Here is a 19,330-nt window from a genome sequence, read left to right as displayed (position 1 = left end):
ACATGCACTTAGATTTTGGGACAAGTTAAAGAACATCACGCTGTCAAAATGAATCCGGAGTCCGCCACTACGGCGTGCCTCATAATCCGATTGTGGTTTTGGCACGTACGCTCCCATAATCCAATTCAAGTTTAATACTTCTGCCATAATGCTATGTGCCACGTGAGGCAATGACTATGCTCAACCCTCTCATCTCATAGGTTATGAAACATGGCGCACACCACCACCTCAAGCAAACACCTCTCCCTGTGTGTTCTGTGTACTACGCAGACAGCAGTGGTGCCCGCAAGGTAACGTTTAACATCAACTCACCGCTCTCCTGTTAGACTAAACCTTGAAGAAATTAGGCTTTACCCGTCAACATTACCGCTAATTATCGTCAACCAAAGCATCCAGCATGGAATGCTTCGCTTCTATCTGTTGTCACAGTGCGTAGGATCTGCGTAATATGTTCGAGCCATTAGTCCCTCCTACGACTGAACCCGCCGTGGTTGCTCAGTGGCTATGGTGTTGGGCTGCTGAGCACGAGGTCGCGGGATCGAATCCCGGCCACAGCGGCCGCATTTCGATGGGGGCGAAATGCGAAAACGCCCGTGTACTTAGATTTAGGTGCACGTTAAAGATCCCCAGGTGGTCGAAATTTCCGGAGTCCTCCACTACGGCGTGCCTCATAATCAGAAAGTGGTTTTGGCACGTTAAACCCCATAATTTAATATTTTTTTTCCTACGACTGCGCGTGCCGGCGGAAGCGATGTAACCTTATCTTCAACAACAGAGCACACCGAGAAGAAAAAAATTGATGCCAGAAGACCATAGATACACTCGACGCAAGGAAGCATTTTTTTTTTTATATTTCCGGTAGAAAGCATTACACTTTTTTTTGCTTGTTCCTGAACATTGATGGAGTGAGCTTAATTTAAAGATGTCTGAATGCCCGTCAGCCCTGCTTAAAATGGTGTCCTCATGCACATAGGTGCATACGGCGAACACGGTGTTGTGGTTTCATTTTCGCCTGTTTTGTCGTAGTTTACGGAACCGTTTATCTTCCCTTTCCGCCTGCCACTGTAGAGATGAATGAAAGCTAATTAATGCCGACCCATATGACTGCGTTTACTGAGAAAACTGTGGCCTGTATTTCTTACTTCTCTTAGGCTGCCAGAAGAAGCACCTCCGTCCTTCTAACATCCATGCGCTTATTAGTGCAACCGATTCTGCCCAGTAGTGCTGACAGATATCAGCCCATCATAAAACTGTACCGTTTCTCGCACGTCCCAGCTAACCAAAAAAAAGTTGGAAAAGCTTGCAAATCTGTCACGACTGTATCTGCATGCACCTGTACGTCTGCACGTACCACGTGGTGCAAGAGTGGCAGCGTTGTTAGGATTGAGCACAAGCGGGCGTGTACCAAAAGACAGTATTAATAGACACAAGCAAGCTATATTATAGGAACATGGTGAACACATCCGTTGTGGCAGCGTGCTCGTTGTCGTTGCCCGAAATAAGGCGGGTGCTGTTCTTGTCGCACCTCATGGTGGTTTCGTTGCACTTCAAGCCCTGCTTGCAGTCGGGCCACTTTCGCGAACCGAATTTCACGAAGGACAAGCACACGTCACCTTCGTCTGAAAGAAACAAGGAAATAATTTTCAGAGAAGGCGACGCAGACTCATAGTTATTCCGAAGTAAAAAGACAGAGATAGAGAGAACAAAAACTTAAATGCCCTTGCTGGGTTCAAGGATGGCGGGGTACGGCAGAGTAGATCCACCGGAGCTCCCCTTCCTCTTGCGGCGGCCAGACTTTGAGTCTAGGCTGCGTCTTCGGCTAGCCGGACTGTCCAGAGTTGGTTCTCCAGGCATGCGCCGAGCAGCACAGCCTCCCACTGCTAGGACGTGGTGATCTTAAATGTAGGGTTGGCGCTGTGTTTAATGGTATGTGTCGCTGCGGGACATGTGCAGGTTATGTGGCCGAGGTCGACGCAAGCCGCCTCGCACGCTTTGCATTGTGTTGTGTAAACATCTGGGTAGATGTGACTGTGCAGCGAGGGTGTGGGGAATGTGCGCGTCGGTAATAATCAGCGTAATGTACTAGCGTCTGTAATGTAGTCTACTCGTGCTTATCGAGTAACTTGTGAGGAGGTGAGTACTTCATTCTTGCCTTACTGTAACGCATGATGATTTTACCATAGGTAACCATTCTGTCTTCGGGGTGGCCGCGCCAGGGGACGACTGCCTCGTCTTCCGTCTGCTGGGCTAAGGGTCATCGGCGGGGGAGTGGGGGGGGTCGCTGCTTTGATGACGGGTGAAGCAGAGTCACTGTTGCACTGCGAATGCGGTACAGTACAGTAGACTCTCCGCGACGAACTCGAAAGGACCATGAAAACTCGACTGTGTCATATGCAAAGATGCCCCTAGTGCCTCCTGGGCTGCATCCTTACGCGAATTACCTCTCGACAGGGCCGCATTGTGAGCCTCCTCAGGTATATATCTATATCAGCAAGAACAATACTTGAGGAGGTACAATGTATTGCGAGTGCATGATTATAAAAAGCAAATTGTGGCATTATTCGCCTAGCTGTTTTTCACTGTGCGCAATAATTTCCTTCTAGTGCGCTCAATAAACACATGATCTGCGTATCCTCCAGAACGGCTACTTGTTGCATAAAATGCTCATTCTCTGCTCTGTTACTCTTGGAATGTGACAGGAAACACAGAACCGTTTCTTTTGTACCCTAGCAACCGAGTTGAATAAAACGCTCCTGATAATCTACTGTAGAATGCCTTCAGCGTGGGTTTCTGCAATACTTTGTGTTTCCTGGAGCGTCCATTATAGCCCGCAAAGTTTCTTCGTCTTCTATTTCAATTCCGAACAGAGAGGACTGGATGTCTGATGAGATACCACTACTGATACCGCAAGAGGCGCTCAGGCGTAGCAATTGTGGACCTCGATATCTGATTACTCAAGTTGCAATACACCATCGCCACCCAACAACTTCACCGAAAAGTACATGTTCAGTCGGCAGCAAAGGTTGTGGGAGCAGGGCTTAACGACAAACGTGAATTTTTTCTGCTGTCTCAAAACATTGTAAAATTTTTATTGTAATTTAGTAGTATATCAATGTGAAGGTCCTCGGGACTGCGTCATAGTAAAGCGCAGATTTCGAGGTTGTGTGAAAAGGCTTAGCAGGAATTCAGACTTTCTGAAGTGACTCCCGTTTCCCTTAAGCTATTGTGACCAACTATGCACTCATTTCTTTTTCTGGAAAAACAGAAGATGAAAGCAAGCAAGACGAAAATCATTGAGACAAGCGATTGAACATAAATGTAAGGAACACAAGGCGCCCACGAGGTGCGAAAATTTGCTTATCAGGGAGAAGTACGAAAACGTAATCATGTGAGCAAGCGTAGCTTCTTGCCTTGTGCGATAGTTTTGTCATAGTGGAGGAGTAATTGTGCTTCTTGGATGAGAAGCCGTCCGAGGATAAGACAGGCGTCACTTGCGTCGAGCACGCCTCTTCGCACAGCGTCAAGCAGTGATGTAGTGTAAGGCTTGCCACGTAGCCATGGAGATGTCCGGTTCCTGTTTCTCCAATAGCGAGCCAATGGACTCCGACAACGACTACACCATCGCGAAGGGCAAACGACTGAAGAGAAAATACTGGAAGACAACCAAAGACGTGAGTGAGCAAGGCCCCAACGGACCGCCTACTCCGACTTACAAGATTGCCTTTGTGCCTTTCGACGTCTCTAAGCATCTAAATTCTGTACACAGATTCTTAATACCTACATTGGTAATGTGGCTCCGCAAGGAATTTACGAAGTGCGCTTCAACACAAATAAACGCGTAGTCACACGGCAAGTAACGACGCAGGCCATCCTAAAAAAAATGAAAACCGTGCGCATACCAGGACAAATAGAAGTCCGGTCGTTCATCGTGCACGGTTGCCGCGCTACGGCAGGTGTTATTTCCGATGTCGTGCGTGACATATGCGACGTAGAGCTACAAAGGCGTCTGTCTTCAAGAGTGAAGGTCATAGATTTTTCACTGCTTCGGTCGACGAGCGTAAAGCTTCTTTTTGAGGGAGACACGCTACCTGATTATGTCAAAGCGGGATACGTGAGACACCCGGTGCGTCCTTATGTGCCCCTACCACTGCAGTGTCACAAGTGCCTAAAGCTAGGTCACGTGAGCACTCTATGCACAGGACAGACGGCATGCTTCCGCTGTGGCCCGGCAGCCATAATGCTTCTTCATACATAGCAAAAGAAATGAGTGCTCGAATTGCGATGGACCCCACAAGGCCAATTCCAAGGATTGTCCTAAACAGAAAAAGCAGATAAAAATGCTGAACCAAATGAGCAAGACACGTATGCCCCACAGGGAGGCGGCAACGTCAACGCAGTAATGGAGGAGACGAACGCGTCGTCGGCGTGGACAAGCTGTAGGTCCAAACGAGAGTTCCCGGGCTCCAATTCCGCAGGTCAAGCAGACGGTAGTTGAATACGCATCGATAGATATCTCCAAGTCATTGCTTCATGCCAGCCGCGCACGTATGGAATGTAACGTATGACCATGCTTGCCGCCGCGCACACAGGCCTTAGACTGTCAGGTTGAGCAAGGACAGTGCACTCAGATGTCACGATCGGACTCTGTCGTCAGAGCAATGCCGCGACAAATAATCGACGCCCTGCAGCTGCTACTGTCTGGTTTAAATAGGCCAGTGGCGCAAGCAGTGGCACAAATCTTGAAAGCTATAGACAGTCTCCTAGCTACACTGCAGTATACTTCTATGTCCACGAAGATGACTGTGCTTTGCAGTGAAGTGTACACGTACGCATTGCCCAGAAACCGTGTAATGTGCAGCCCTCATCATATACACCATACGACCATCCTCCTTTCTCTTCGCATCCTACCTCTGTTATTCGCTCAAACCCCTCCCGGAGCGTGGAGTAGCAGGCTCGAGGCACTTCACTCAGGCTGACCTCTCCACCTCTCTGACATTAAATGTGATCTCTCTTTCTCGCTTATCAGAAGCGGTCGCTCACATGCGAGCTAGCTGCTTATAAGCGGCAGCTTTATAAATAGGAAATGCAACGTTAGAGCACGCAGTCGGCAGTGCGTGCAAGAAGACCAAAGCCAAGTCTAGTTTTAAGAATTCGACAAATCTCTAAATCTCTTGGATACGCCATTTGTGGAACTCTGTACTGGGTTTGCACTGACGTCATCAATGCCGATTTACTGTTGAGTACCCAACACGTTAAAAATGTACCTTTATCACCATCTGCTTATCTGCAGCAATGCAGTTGAAGCTGTAAATTGGACAACAATACATATCTGACTTCACGTCCATACTCCTTGTTATGGGTTAGAATTTTGGGTCCGCAAGTACGTAATGCTCAGCGAGGTGGTTTGATATGCATAGTGCCAGTTTTGAGGGGGATCGCAGAAATGATAAAACAGAAAAAGGTTCTGGCCATCAGATCACGTCGCCCAGGTTTGGTCGTCGAGGGTGGAGCTCCGCAGAGCCTCATGCAACCTCGACGAGAGAATCGTGGTGTTAGTCTGTGTGTACTGTGCTGGGCACTCCCATAGCATATGCGGAAGCGTAGCCGGGTGAATTCCACAGCACCGGCAGTTGGGGGTAGTGTAGACGTCTGGAAATATAAGGTGGAGGCGGGTGGGTGAAGGGTACGTGTTTGTTTGTAGTAGACGCAGGGTGGTAGCCTGCGCCCGGCTGAACTTTGGGTGAGGCGGGGGGAAGGTTCGGCGGCTGAGGTAAAAGGCCTTAACGAGATCGTTATAAGTTGTCAGATTGTCCCTGGTGTCCAACTCATCTCCAGTGACTCCGGCGCGGTTGACTAAGCCTCGCGCAATGGAGTGGGTGACCTCGTTGAGATTGGGGAGGTGTGGGTGGACAGGGCCCGTATGGGCCGGGGTCCATGTTAGGGAGATTATGCTGTCTTTAGAGTGTGGTGCCTGGCACAGGATGCGAAGAGCTTGGGGAGAAATACGGCCTTTGCTGAAGTTAGTGACGGCTGAGCGATAGTCACACACTATGGTGTGACAGGTGGGATCTAAAGTGGCCAGGGCGATGGCCACTTCTTCAGTCGTCTCGGCAGTGGGGGTAGTGACGCTGCAGGCGTGGTGTAAGACTCCATCGCGTGTTGCGACGGCCACAAATCGTGTGCCATGGGAGTATTGGGCTGCATCAACAAATGTGACGCGGGGTACGTGGGCAAGGGCTTTTATGATAGCTCCGGCCCGAGCTTGGCGCCGGGCCCTGTTATATTCAGGGTGCATGTTTCTAGGGATAGGGTCTATATAGATCCAGCTACGGATGTCGGTCGGGATCGGTTGTTTGGGGCCCTGTTACTGATGGTAGGTGAAGCCAAGCGAGGCGGCGGCGAGGCAAGCCCTCGACGTCCCTTCCTGGGAGGCTTAGGCCCGGCCATCATAAAGTGCTGGTTCTACAATAAAAGTTTATTCCTCCTCCTCCTCAGTTCACGTTTATAATGTCAATGCTTGCCATTAGAGTTATCGTTAGGCATAATTATCCTTAGTTGTTGATTCATTGTCCAAAAACCTCTAAGGCGTTATCGTTAGTCATTGCTACATTGTACAAAACACCAAAAACGTATTCATAGTGCGAAAGACTCACGCACAAAAGGACACCTGATTAAGGCAAAATTCCGAAGAATCTAATCATAAACATTTCTTGATAGTAAGGTATTTGCTTTGTCTTATGTATTGGGCTCTCCCACCGCAACAACTGAGAAAAAGCACGAGGATCTCGAGTCCCCGCTCACCGAGCGGCACGATGCATTGCTCGCAGCAGCCGCAGTCACTGGCGTTGGGCTCCACCTTCCCGTTGCACTCGCTGGCCTCGATTGGCTTGCACGTCACGTTAGAGCAGAAGTTCGGAGTGCACAGACTACCTGCAGCACGCGGAGGCGCCACGAGCACCGAGGTGGCGTGTGCAAAAACGACGAGCAGGTTGGAGGAGCCCATGATCTGCAATGTGCAACACGTCCTGTGCATCAGGAAAAAAAAGGGTCACTGAAGGTGCTACAATTTTGATAAATATTTGAATTATGCGAATCCCAAGCTCTGTGGGAATGAATACGACTCTTCGATGTGGCTGCACTTTCGGCACTAGTTCTGTTAGCATACAGTGTAAGTGCAGCAGAGTGCCCTGTGACCTCAGAAAGTTCAAGTGCAGTGCCTACACCTGCGCTTCGCGTTTATTACAACAATGAATATAGCGATGCAAGCCTCGTCTTCTACTAAGCGTATTTCGCGCGTCTACCTCATTGTTTCACAACGTCGGCTCCTGTGGTGCGCAATAGGGCCCCTGTTTTCACCCGTCATATCGACGGGCATTTTATCAGTTGGTGCGGCTCCTCCCGTTTCGAGATATGTTTTCGTTTCCACTACGCTGTTCTCAAAACTTGAATCCTGTGCGCACAAGCTTCTGCAATCTGGCAGCCCTCCCATCAACGTAAAGCAATCCTATTCGGGAACCACTTCGACTTTTCATCTAACAAAATGGTCTGCAGTGAGATTAAAAATTGGGCGAGTTGTTACCGATTCATCTTTTTACAATACCCCTTCTGTATATACATGGACAGGCGAAATCACAGGAAGAGAGCTGACTGTCAACTGAACTTTTTGCACGTAACGGTAGCCTTATACACATCACAACGTCACTCCTTGAACTCGCGCCTGCTCACACATAGAGTGCAATCAAAATCTCATGCCCAGAGTTCCCTCCAGCTCCCACAACTACACAACCGAAAAATTCACCGACAGTTACAATACTCACTAACGCGAAATTCCAGTGCAGCTCTATAGGTGTTTTCATTTCGCGATGTATTGGCTCACGCTGACAATCGGTATCGTGCGGCACCTTCCCAACGAAGCGAAGTGCGGTACGACTGCTTCGCTAACCGAGAGACCGTGAGAGGCAGCGCGTACGGTGACACGTGGACGCGAATTCGCAGCAGCAGCCGCAGACGGACCTCCACTCATGAAGCGCTTTGGTCAACAGACGACGCGCGCTACTCCGGCGCCATCTCGTAGTCATCATCGCCGCACAGTTCGTCTTGCGCGGCTCTACGCTACGCATTTCTTTTCACGCTTTCGCCATATCCTGCTCCTCTGCTTTCCGTCTGATGCTTCCGCTGCACCCTCCTCCTCTGCTTTCCTCCTCGAGCTCTCTTCGTTAACGCCATCTTTCATCTCCCACTGCTCTCCGCATTCGCCTTCATCCTGCACTGCGCTTGTTCGCTTGGCTACCAGGAACAGCGCCAACGCCGGCGCTCGCCACAAGAACGGGCACCCAAAGCTGCCCTCTTAGGTGCTAAACTACGTGGCATATCAACCTTGTAAAAATGTCGCTTCGCAATCACATAAAGCAGTCGCCTGTACATGTTTCAAATGGTGCTGTAAAAGATGCAGAAGGGAGGATATTTTCTTTTAGTTATCACAATAATCGCCATCGGTATAGTGCTACGTTGTAAGAGCGTAATTATGTGCGTGAATGCTGTTTTTAGTGCAAAGCTTTCTTGGCGAACCCCCATGCGTCTGTCTTAGCGGCCGTGGCTGCCACGTACTGCTGCTACTACTCACGCGTTATCGCCGAATAGCTCACATTAGGCTGCGGGAGGGCGGTGCCATCGAGGAGCGATGGCTCACACTAGTTTGCCCACAGCTGTGAAAGGTAGATATGGGTAAGCGAGCCTGCGGGTATGCAGATAATTGGCCACTGGTAGAGAGGGAGAAGGGGCCGCGACGCGTAGAACCGCGATGAAACGGGAAAGTGGGTAACGGAGGAGATGGCCTTGCTTCTTGCATGCGTTGCGCCGCCCGGCAGCTGAGCAGACGGTCGCATTTGCGCCTCAAAGGGTAGATCGGGTACCCCAAAAACCATTGCCAAAAAAAGCCAGCTTGTCTCTTTGAATCTCTACAACGCTGGTTGTTTGCAAAGGTGCCTTGCATTGCAGTGCTCCTCATTCGCGGCATCCACGAGTCAGATGAGTAGGTGCGCGCGAACCATGCCTGGTATACTTCGCTGTATATAGACTATAACAAGACAGGTCAGATTTGCTGCATTTTCTCCGTCAGAAACAGCGTTCCTAGCAATTTACCGATCGAAACTGGCCTCACTGCCATTCAGGCATCCAACTTGTACCTCAAATTTCTATGCCAACAATGTTAACTGTTATAACAAATGTGAGAGATATGTGCGCCCGCGGGCCATTATTGTAAACTGGCGCTGCGTCGTGTCCTCTGCTACCGAGAGCTTTCACGATGTTTGTTCTGCAAAGTGCCGCGAGTGTGAGCTGATTGAGAACTCGTGCAAGAGGTGCGTTGCAAAATAGTCAAATCGAAGAGCGCAGTGAAGACGGCACCAGTTGTAGCCTAGAATTATGGACAGAAGTGCTGCAGTCCATGAAATAATGCAGAATAATGCAGTCAAATCGAAGAGACTATTTGTTACGCGAAACATTTTGCGCCCAGCTAGCCACTCAGCAGCGCTAAGAGTTCTGCAAAGCCTCTACCAGAAGGAACAGCGTTTCTGAAGCAAACGTATATTTGCGAACATTTCCTGACCTAGCTGGCGGTGGCGGTTGCTGCTTAGCCGATAGATACAATATAGATACAACCCAGCCCTTCTTCAACGAGCGCTTATACAACGAAATTTAGTGTATAACGAATTAACACTGTCCCGGTTCTGATGTGGTCACAACATCTGGCGACCTTTACAACGAACTGACCTTTATAACGAATCATTTGGGCGGCCCCAAACACTTATTTTTTATTTATATTTATTTATACAATACTTCGGACAAGAAGTCCAAGCAGGATTATAAAGGCGTTCGTTATAAAGGCGTTGGACTGTATACCTAAAGCTGTTGTTGTTGTTTGCCGTAATTTTTCGCTTCAGAACTTGCCTCGCGTTATATTCGTGTTCGTGACACGAATCTTACGTGGATTTTTATCTATTACCTTTCGCACGTTGAACCTGGCTAGGCTGGCCAGATCTCCCATGTGCTATCCTCGTCCCCTACCACATCGCCTCACGCCAGGCGGCGAGCTGGGGCTGCCACTAGGGAATTTGCGCCATGTTTCTGCACCTTATTTAAAACGCTTTTCAACGTGTGCTTGCGGCCTATAAATCGTAATCTTCCGCAACTCGATCGGCACTATTGCGCTGGCGTGTCAAGCAAGCAGTATTCGGAGTCGCGCAGTAGATACAGCGCCATACGTAAGTGCTTAGCCGCGTTCGATTATGCAGAGGGCATTTCAGAAGTGCTGCCTGTCCAATACCTCTGACGGGTATCCCGGGCAGTGACTAAAACTTCGGCACTTGTCCTTTTACTCTATGTCGCGATGGCATGTCGCTGTCAAATGAAATAAATCTCTGCGGGCGTCCCATTTTATTCGTCGTTTTCTGTTTCCTTGCGGCAACACTTCGCGTTATAATAATAATAATACAGTTTGTTCTTTTTTTCTGATACCGAAAGTCCCCCCCCCCCCTCGCGTTATTTTCGTGGTGGGATAACTACGTGCAAAAATGGCATATCGCAATCGGTGTAATGCACAGTTTAGCCGATACTAGTGTGTCACGTATTAAGGATGCTGGCGTTATGAAGTGGCTGTGCCTTTGACTGAAACCAAGGTTTCTTAATATGTTCTAATGAAGTTAAGAAGAGCCTCCGTAAAGCGCATTTCTGGAAATATGAATGAAGTATTCCACGAATATGCTGCTGCACATGCAACAGGGAGTTGTCTAAGCTAAATTTCGGACGATTCATTGTTATGAGGTACATCACTGGACATCACTGCGAAAAATATGTAAAATTATAATGAACGGAACTCTTGGGATGAGCACCTACTTGATGCACCATGCGTACAACGACGTTAAAATTGCTTGACTTCTTGCTCACTGTCGAAGAGTTAAAGGAACAATTGAAAAGCTGAAAGTACCTGCAGCTGCCAAGCTATATTTCTGCACACGTCATTTCTTAATACAATCTCCGGCAATTTTACGACTGCACTGATGACCAGCTTGCAAGATTTTCGTCTTTAGAATAACATGTGCTCTTTCACGAAAACCTTCGGCATTGTATTGTATTTTTTTTTTCGCTTGGAGGATTTCTGCGACTAAATTTAGTGTCAAGTTTTTGTAAGCTTTTCTTCATCGTTTATTTTGCTCGATTTGAGCGAACGTACTTGCTGTAGTCTGTTTGGGAGGCGGGAAGGAACTATATAAATGTGCAGAACCAATGACACAATACACGAAAATAGCGCGTATTTCGCTTTGTCTGCATGCTCGAAGAATGTGAAGGAAGACCAGCGATTCTGTGTATGTAGGCCCCTTAATGTCGAAGTGTCCATTGCCGTGCGTCAAACGCCGTGTGTACGTCAAAGGAAAGCGAGGCGCGACGGTTCCCTTCTCCACAATGTTGAGCCTCGGAAGATGATGAGGCACCGGGGGATATGCAAAGCCATGTATTGTTGCAAAGCGTGGCACGACACCTTTTACTAGCGAATCCCCGGCACTTAGAACAGACACGCACCTCACCGCACTCAGGGGCTCGCACTGCTTCACCGCAAGCAAGGCGATCGTGCGTTGTTCGACGTCGCGCAGTGCAGTAATGGTTGTGAGGTCACTCGAAAACAGCAAGCGGTCACACACAGCACAGGCAACAAAAATTTGGTTCTCCACAAACTTACTGAAACGGGACGCTTTATTCCACCCACGCTTGCCTTCACTTACCTTCAGCAACAGGCCCCCAAACAAACGATCCCGACATCCATAGCTTGATCTACAAAGACCTTATCCCTAGAAACATGTACCCTGAACATAACAGGGCCCAGCGCCAAGCTCGGGCCGGAGCTATCATACAAACCCTTGTTGACGGACCTGGCGTCACATTTGTTGATGCAGCCCAATATTCCGATGGCACGTGATTTGTGACCCTTGCCACACGCGATGGAGTAATACAGCACGCCTTCAGCGTCACTACCTGTACTGCGGAGACCGGTGAAGAAGTGGCCATCGCCCTGGCCTCCATCCCACTTGTCACACCATCGTGTGTGACTCTCGCTCAGCCATTCCTAACTTCATCAAAGGATGTATTTCTGCTCAAGCTCTTCGCATCCTCTGCCAGGCACCACACTCTAAAGACAACATGATCTCCCTGACATGGATCTCGGTCCGTGCGGGCCCTGTCCACCCACAGATTCCCAACCTCAACGAGGTCACCTAATCCATTGCGCGAGGCCTAGTCAACCATGCCGGAGTGACTGGAGACGAGTTGGACACCAGGGACAATCTGACCACTTTTAGGCCTTTTGCCTCAGTCGCCGAACCTTCCCCCCACCTCACCCCAAATTCAGCCGGGCGCAGGCTACCACCATGCTTCTGCGACAAACAAACATGTACCCTTTACCCTCCTGCCTCCACCTCATATTCAATGACGTTTACACTTCCCTAAACTGCCGGTGCTGTGGCACTCACCCGGCTACACTTCCGCATATGCTGTGGGAGTGCCCAGCTTAGTGCACACAGATTAACACCACGACCCTCTCGTCGAGGTTGCGTGAGGCTCTGGGGAGCTCCGCCTTCGGCGACCAAACCTGGGCGACCCAGCACGTCCGTGAGGCGGCGGCGAGGCAACCCCTCGACGTCCCCTCATGGGCGGCTTAGGCCCGGCCATCACAAAGTGCTGGTTCGATAATAAAAGTTTATCCCCCCCTCCACAAACTCCCTCTGAAACCTGGCCGTTGCTCCGGTGAAACGTCCCAAGTTTGCGGGATCGGAGCCACATGAGCGGTTTCCATTTCTTTCCGCGGGCAGCACGCTTACGTGACCGCCATCACGGGAAAGTGGAAGGAGAGGAAAGGAGACACGCGAGCGCTTGGAACGCCGGCAATGAGAGAGCGGTGCAAACGTAGACGTGGCCGAGGTAGCCCAAAGCGTAGTATTTGTCCTTATCAGCTGATATTCTTATACAGGTTGCATTTGGATGTAAGATATTAAACTTACTTTTGCAAGTTCGCGGAGTGCTTAGAGCCTGCTTCACCTCCGCAGCGGGTCGGCCCGGTATTCCGCTATCTTCGGGATCGGCCAACGTATGCGGATAAATTCTTGATCTACGCTGCGTTTTTTTCATCTACACGACATTTTTCATCAGGATATTATATATCTATAGGACATTTTTCATCAGAAATTAGCCATATACAGCTTTGCTGTAAAAATCACAATTGCTTTCTAACCATCTCTTGCCTTTGAGACATCACACTGTAAAAATGGTTATGCTCTTAATGGTGTTTTCTTGTCGCATTGCTTATGGCTTTACAAAATTTATACAGGCCTTCAACGGAATTCTAACTAGACGCGCGATGACAAGAAACGCAGTTCAAAAGTCTGTATTCATTCTGACAACCTTGGGCTTACAGAAATATCCGGCGAGAAAATTTCACAGGCAGAGATAGGGAACTCTCCTGTCGGATGTTTCTGTGCGACCAAGGCTGTCAGAATGATCACATAGTTCTCAACTACGTCTTTTGTAATCGCAAGTCTTATTAGAGCTCCATTGTCATCCTCTATAAACTTTTGTAAGGCTCTAACGGTAAGGGTCGTCCCCAGTGCGACAAGAAGACTCCCTTGAGGGCGTAAACATTTTTACAGCGCATCGTAAATGTTCTGTGCAGGCAGGTTTAATGTTCAGTCCGGCGAAACAATTGCACGATTCTCCGAACGTTCTGTTACGCGCCAAACATTCCGGGGCCTTGTTCGCACCTGCGCTTCCACTTCTAAACCCAGTGCTTTCCTCAGCTGCACTTGTCCGACACATCTGTAGATATCGGCCGTATTTCACTGAGCAAGCCAGGCTGTTAAGGTTGCAGAATCAACAAATGTTGAGTTGGCATGAAGCATGTTGAAAAATCGGGCCCTAAAACGAGGGCCGCGGCAAAAGTGACGCCGACACAGACGTTTCACAAATGTTACAATTTTATTCTACTGCGTCTCTTCTCTGTGACAGGGAGCTGCACTCGATAGTATCACATACGTGATCGTTGTTCTGGCCCAGCGCTAGATGGCGCCAACAGTCGAGAGCATGTGGCGAATTTTAGAACCCAGAGGGTTTCCTACAAAAATAACTATGGGAACTCTGGCGCCCGAGTCTAAGGCAGCTGCACGTATGGTGCGTAGTTCAGTAAGCGATTGGGAATGATGCACTCTAGTACACGGATTAACCGAAACTTGGTCCTTCTCTTTACAGCTCGCTTTGTTACTTGGCGCGTTGATCATTTGCCACAAAAATATTAGACGCACCTCACGAATTGGATAGAACCGATGTTAAACGAAGGCTTCTTCAATATTTGCGTTAGGTTAAGCAAAACAAACGTTCATGGTGCGAATATTTATACAAATTACAGCAACTGTGATGGTGTGTTTACACAAATGCAAAATCGATGACGTCAATGCTATTTAATGTTCATGCAAGTGTGACGTAATCACACAAATGTCCCGGGGTAAGTGCGGCGTCTGTTTCAATGAGGCACAAATGCAAGTTAAACTTATTAGACGCAACGCACGTGTACCTTGGTCTTTTGCACTGCGCACGTGAGGTGCACACCGAAAATGTTTTATGTGAAAGTCAGTAACCAGTAGTTTTCCGGTTTCTGTAGGTTGACCCCAATGTCTCCTGCGTAGACGGACGGCGTCGCATCGTCGTGGCTGTCGTAGCAAAAGATTACTTTCGCCGGTGCCTACTCAACTAAACAAAGGGGAGCATTTGACTCTCATTTTCGCACACGAGCTACTGATATAGGAAACACGCAACCCAAGAACCCATTTCTTTACTGGATACATGATCCCCAATGGCATACAATTTCGTTCTATAACTCCTGATTCGCTATCCATTTGAAAACAATACATTATAAAACAAAGGCTCTCTAAAATTATTGTAATATAATTGGTAGAACTGCCGCATTTTTTAGCCTTTTTTCACTCCTGAGTTTAATTTTCTCTCTTATTTAAAGCATTGGTTCCTTGGCCAATCTCCCATAGTGGGTTAGGGAAACGATATCAGAAGCAAGAAAGAAAGAAAGCAACGCTGCAGACATTGGTCTATCCTCCTGAGTACGCACGTGCCAGAAAAGAACATCATCATCATATAACCACCCGATTCGTGGCCTATCCCTCACAGCGAGTTCACCACCAACAAAGTGACAAGTCGATTCTTCACAGAATCCCTGCGACGCCAACGCCTTGGCGTGCCTACAGAGAGCGACGTCGGCAAGCAGGTAGCCTACACTCTGCACGGAATCAGGCGGAAGCACTGCCAGTAGGAGAAGATCCTGGTCCTTGGAACACTGGCCGCCACCACAAGGAGGCTATTCTTCTCGAATATGCAAAGGCACAAGGCTAGGCATAAGATGAAGCGATATCAGGAGCGTCGTCACAGTACAGTGGTCCTTCTTTTCATCCTGCTGACACAAGCTTGGAACCGCGGCCGCTACCAAATCTACAGCGTTTAAATGCTCCTTCTGTGGCATGATAAGATCTGGTGTGGCTGAAAACCTAAACGGCGCAGGTTTCTTACCATTCTTGGCAACGACAGCTCAAGCTGTTCCCGGAGAAACGCTGGCACGGAGGAAAGCTCGAGGAACGCTGGAGAAATGCAGGAGAAACGCTGGCTTGGAGAAACGCTGGCCTGAACTTCTAAATGCTGGAAGCATCTAGAATTTCTGGACCGAACGGTGACGTGAGGCAACGGGCGCCAGTGGCCTCTTTTGACACTCCGCCCAAGTGTACCCAGTGCGGCTACCTTCATTTGCCATCCAGCATGTTGCTTATTGGGCTCCTCACGATCTTGGTCGTTTCGAAACCATCCTGGAATGCCAGGATGAACACGCCCATTAAGGAATTCGTCACTGTGAGGATGTCCGCATAGAAGTACATCGCTCGACAATCGCTGGTTTTATGGTCTTCCAATCGACGATCGAGCCGTACCCTGCAAGACCAGCACCCAGGTTGATCGCGCTAAGTACGGCCAGTTAAGCTCACGAGCGAAAGAAGCTCGTTTCAGTATCACATCCGAGCAGCTGATCACTGTTGATGCGGGGTTCCACCTTTCTCCTTAAGGCAGGATTTCAAATGCCTCCCATGATCCGAATTACAGATGGCATGGCTGCAACTTCGGCACGAGTGGCCGGTCACTATATTTAAGCTCAAAATGAGTAAACTACTGAAAAGAGAAAGAGAGAGAGATAGCAAGGAAAGGGAAGGTAGGAAGGTCAACCAGACTAGCGTCCGGTTTTCTACACTACACTGGGGATGAGGGAAAGGGGCAATAGAAAGACGACAAGAAGACGGAATTGATGACTGTGTGCAGTGAAGCACCTTGACACCAAAATGGAGTTCCATAGCTGGTGATCTGCGTTGATCACATCTGGGACGACCAAATGGCCAGTCGCCGTTGCGCGAATAGGAAGCTGTGGGTGAGCTATGGGGCTTACTCGAGAGTTGCAAGCACTGGATTAAAAGCATTCCGTGCTTCCACTGCACTTCGCGCTGACGGAGAATGCAACTACTGAAACTACTGAAAGGGCGGCCATATCTCTTTAGGGCTGGATACCTATATAACAAACTGCCGTTACAGGCATCACAACTAACCTCCACAGGCATTGTAAAGATGTTCTGTCAAGATGTAAATGAGATCATCATTAGTGCAAGTTCGCGGGCATGTGCTGTGTGAGTGTTCTAGAATGGCTCCGGAGGACGTTAGTTTGGGTCGGTTCTTCTTTTTCCTTTACGATGAGCTTGTCGAATGCTACTTTGGATGAACAGAACACAAGAAACTAGTAAGCGTTCCTATTTGATTCGTATCTCGTTGTGTGCATACCTCGTTGTTTCTTGTGTGCATATCTCGTTGTTTGATCACTTTGGTCAAGTTTAGGGGATACACTTTTTCAACGACCAACTGCTGTCTGATATTTACGGAATGCAAGCATTTGCTATTGTTACGGAGTGTGATATCTTGCAAAGCTTGTCACTGTGAAATAATACCGTCCTATTGTACTATCCTATTATCCAGTCATAAATGCAACTTTTGGATTCACAGATATGGGCCGGCTGTGTCTACATTTGCTTCAAAATCGGCGCAATAGTTCTAATTCTACAGTCGCTCTTTTTCCTCCCTGAGGCAAGATTCCTTGTAATTGCCAAATCTGCAGCTTGGCCTACCCTTGAACGCTACTATTTTCCTTTTCTTTTCTGGCCATGCGTGCAGCCTCGCACCCCCACTTTATTATATGCATTACCACAAAGGTCATTCTCGGTGGATACTATCCGCAAATTATTAACCTCAAAGCCCATGGCGCATGTCCATAATATAGGATTAGTCAAGAATCGGGTTAAATTTACCCGCTTGGTTTGGTTACCCTGTAATGATGTCACATATCCGCTCCATGGGACTAGCAATAAGTCAGCGAGGAAGGAAAGAAATACATTCAGTTGTGACAAATCTTATTCTTTAATTGATTGCTGACCTTTGCTTGACTAGATTTTTTTTAACTGTTGTTTACGTTAATTTAATTTTGTGATGCTCTATTCAGTAACATTAGGCGTATATTAGACCCGTCTGAAAACTTAATCTTTAGATACATTTATTCTGTGGAGGGGCGAGATGCTTTAGATAGTATATGATTTATTGAGGGTTTCCGAAGTAGGACATGGTGCCCGAAGACAAAAAAACGAGGCTGTGCGTGGTTGCGGCTGAACCGTACCGGGGCTGGTTTCATTTTCTCCCTCCATGCATCGCGTGATTTTTGTTCTTATGTCAGGGGGCTCCCACGTGACTTCCCTACCTAGCACGAGCGAGGGAAGGCAAACATGCATGAGCAACAGGGAAATAAAATAGGACAGAAAGTAGGGATAAGTAAATGCAGCAAAAGTGGGTGGCACAAAACGTTCTGTCCTGACGAGACCTCCTATGTACAGTATTTCTGACATACGATATGTACAGCGTAGCAACCGTGACTATTTACATTTCATGTTGTCTAGTTTGGCTATGAACCAAGAGAACTAATATCAGAAAGAGTGTTCCTATCAAGTCCTGTACATTCCTATCCAGAGAATTTGATCGTATTCCTGTCAAATTATTAAGCACGTCCGCTTGTACTACTCTTACTACTTTTTTTTCTTTTTCTTTCTCGTGTAATACATGTGCTTTGCCCTATAGCTCACTCCACTCTGCAACGACTTGAATGGCCGTAAGGGTATAATAAGTAAGCATATAAATAAATAAATAAATAAGGTGTCACAATGTCTTCTCGTGACGTCCGCTGTCAAACGGAAGCAGCTACGTTTCAGACGAATTCAAGAGTTATAATGGCCGTTCATCTTACTTCATCAGTATTTGTGCCACTGACATGAGCGACCGAATACCTTAGAAAACAGCGAGCGGGAAACCGTGGTAGGGGAGTGTTGTTATGCTGCCAACTTATCCTTCTTCATACTCGTTCCATGCACACAATTTATGTGTTCTATAAAGTAGGCATAGATTAAGACTTTGTGTGTATGATCGCTCATTTAGAGAACGGGCGGTTTCCTGTCGCGAACTCCGATCCCAGCACTGACACCGTTTGTAGCGAAATAAATTCTTCGGTTTTACGTGCGCAAACAATGTAAAGCAGACGAACGAGGCGGTAGTTTAAGTTGCTATACAAGGGGCCTCACCTTGTTGCCTATTTAGAAGAGTCAAACAGTACAGCTCGTAAGCTAAATAATGAGTAAGCATAACAATATGTAAAACATTCGCTCATGCGCATAGTCACATTTCATATAATGAAGTGCTGGCGAGCGCGACTGGTAGCTTTCGAGAACGCCAACGTACTGATGTTCGTAGTGCACTCTGTCGTCGCTTCTCGCTTCTTGTGTGGGCACGCTACGAAACGAAGAGCATTTTATATTATATCCGTGTGGTCAAAGCTGTCTTACAAAAGCAGTTTTCTTCATCTGACTGGCTTAATCAGCTTCAGGTCAGGCCCTCGAGTTCGCCAGGGTGTATAGATCGACGCACGAATTCGGCGCTTGTGATAGGCCTACCCTCGGCTCAACGCGATCGACGTTGATTAAAACTGCGATGATGATGATGATGATGATGACGATGATGATGATGACGACGACGACGACGACGACGACGACGACGACGACGGAAACGGTTACTGTTGCTGGTTTGCCAAGCCATATGTCCCTCCTGTGATTACAACTGCCGGCTGAAGTGATCGAACATTATGTTCAACAACAGAGCACAC

The 19,330-nt window shown here is 48.1% G+C and overlaps 1 protein-coding gene and 1 non-coding gene across 2 annotated transcripts; one reads left to right on the top strand and one right to left on the bottom strand.

The window, feature by feature from the left end:
• Window positions 1-1,417: 1,417 nt before the first annotated feature.
• On the bottom strand, window positions 1,418-11,004 carry LOC129381367 (uncharacterized). The gene is made up of 3 exons (XM_055064153.2): window positions 10,894-11,004; window positions 6,802-7,006; window positions 1,418-1,619 (listed from the first exon to the last, which is right to left on the bottom strand). The coding sequence occupies exons 1-3, from the start codon at window positions 10,903-10,905 to the stop codon at window positions 1,441-1,443; spliced, it is 396 nt and encodes a 131-aa protein (XP_054920128.2). The 5' UTR covers window positions 10,906-11,004; the 3' UTR covers window positions 1,418-1,440.
• Window positions 11,005-12,956: 1,952 nt separating this feature from the next.
• LOC140214295 (U2 spliceosomal RNA) lies at window positions 12,957-13,140 on the top strand. The gene has a single exon (XR_011891283.1). It is a non-coding gene; the product is annotated as a U2 spliceosomal RNA (small nuclear RNA).
• Window positions 13,141-19,330: the final 6,190 nt, after the last annotated feature.

The sequence above is a fragment of the Dermacentor andersoni genome, chromosome 11, assembly GCF_023375885.2.
Source record: "Dermacentor andersoni chromosome 11, qqDerAnde1_hic_scaffold, whole genome shotgun sequence".
Taxonomy (NCBI): domain Eukaryota; kingdom Metazoa; phylum Arthropoda; class Arachnida; order Ixodida; family Ixodidae; genus Dermacentor; species Dermacentor andersoni.
Note: the sequence above shows the minus strand (reverse complement) of the source record. Positions and strands in the feature narration are given on the sequence as shown.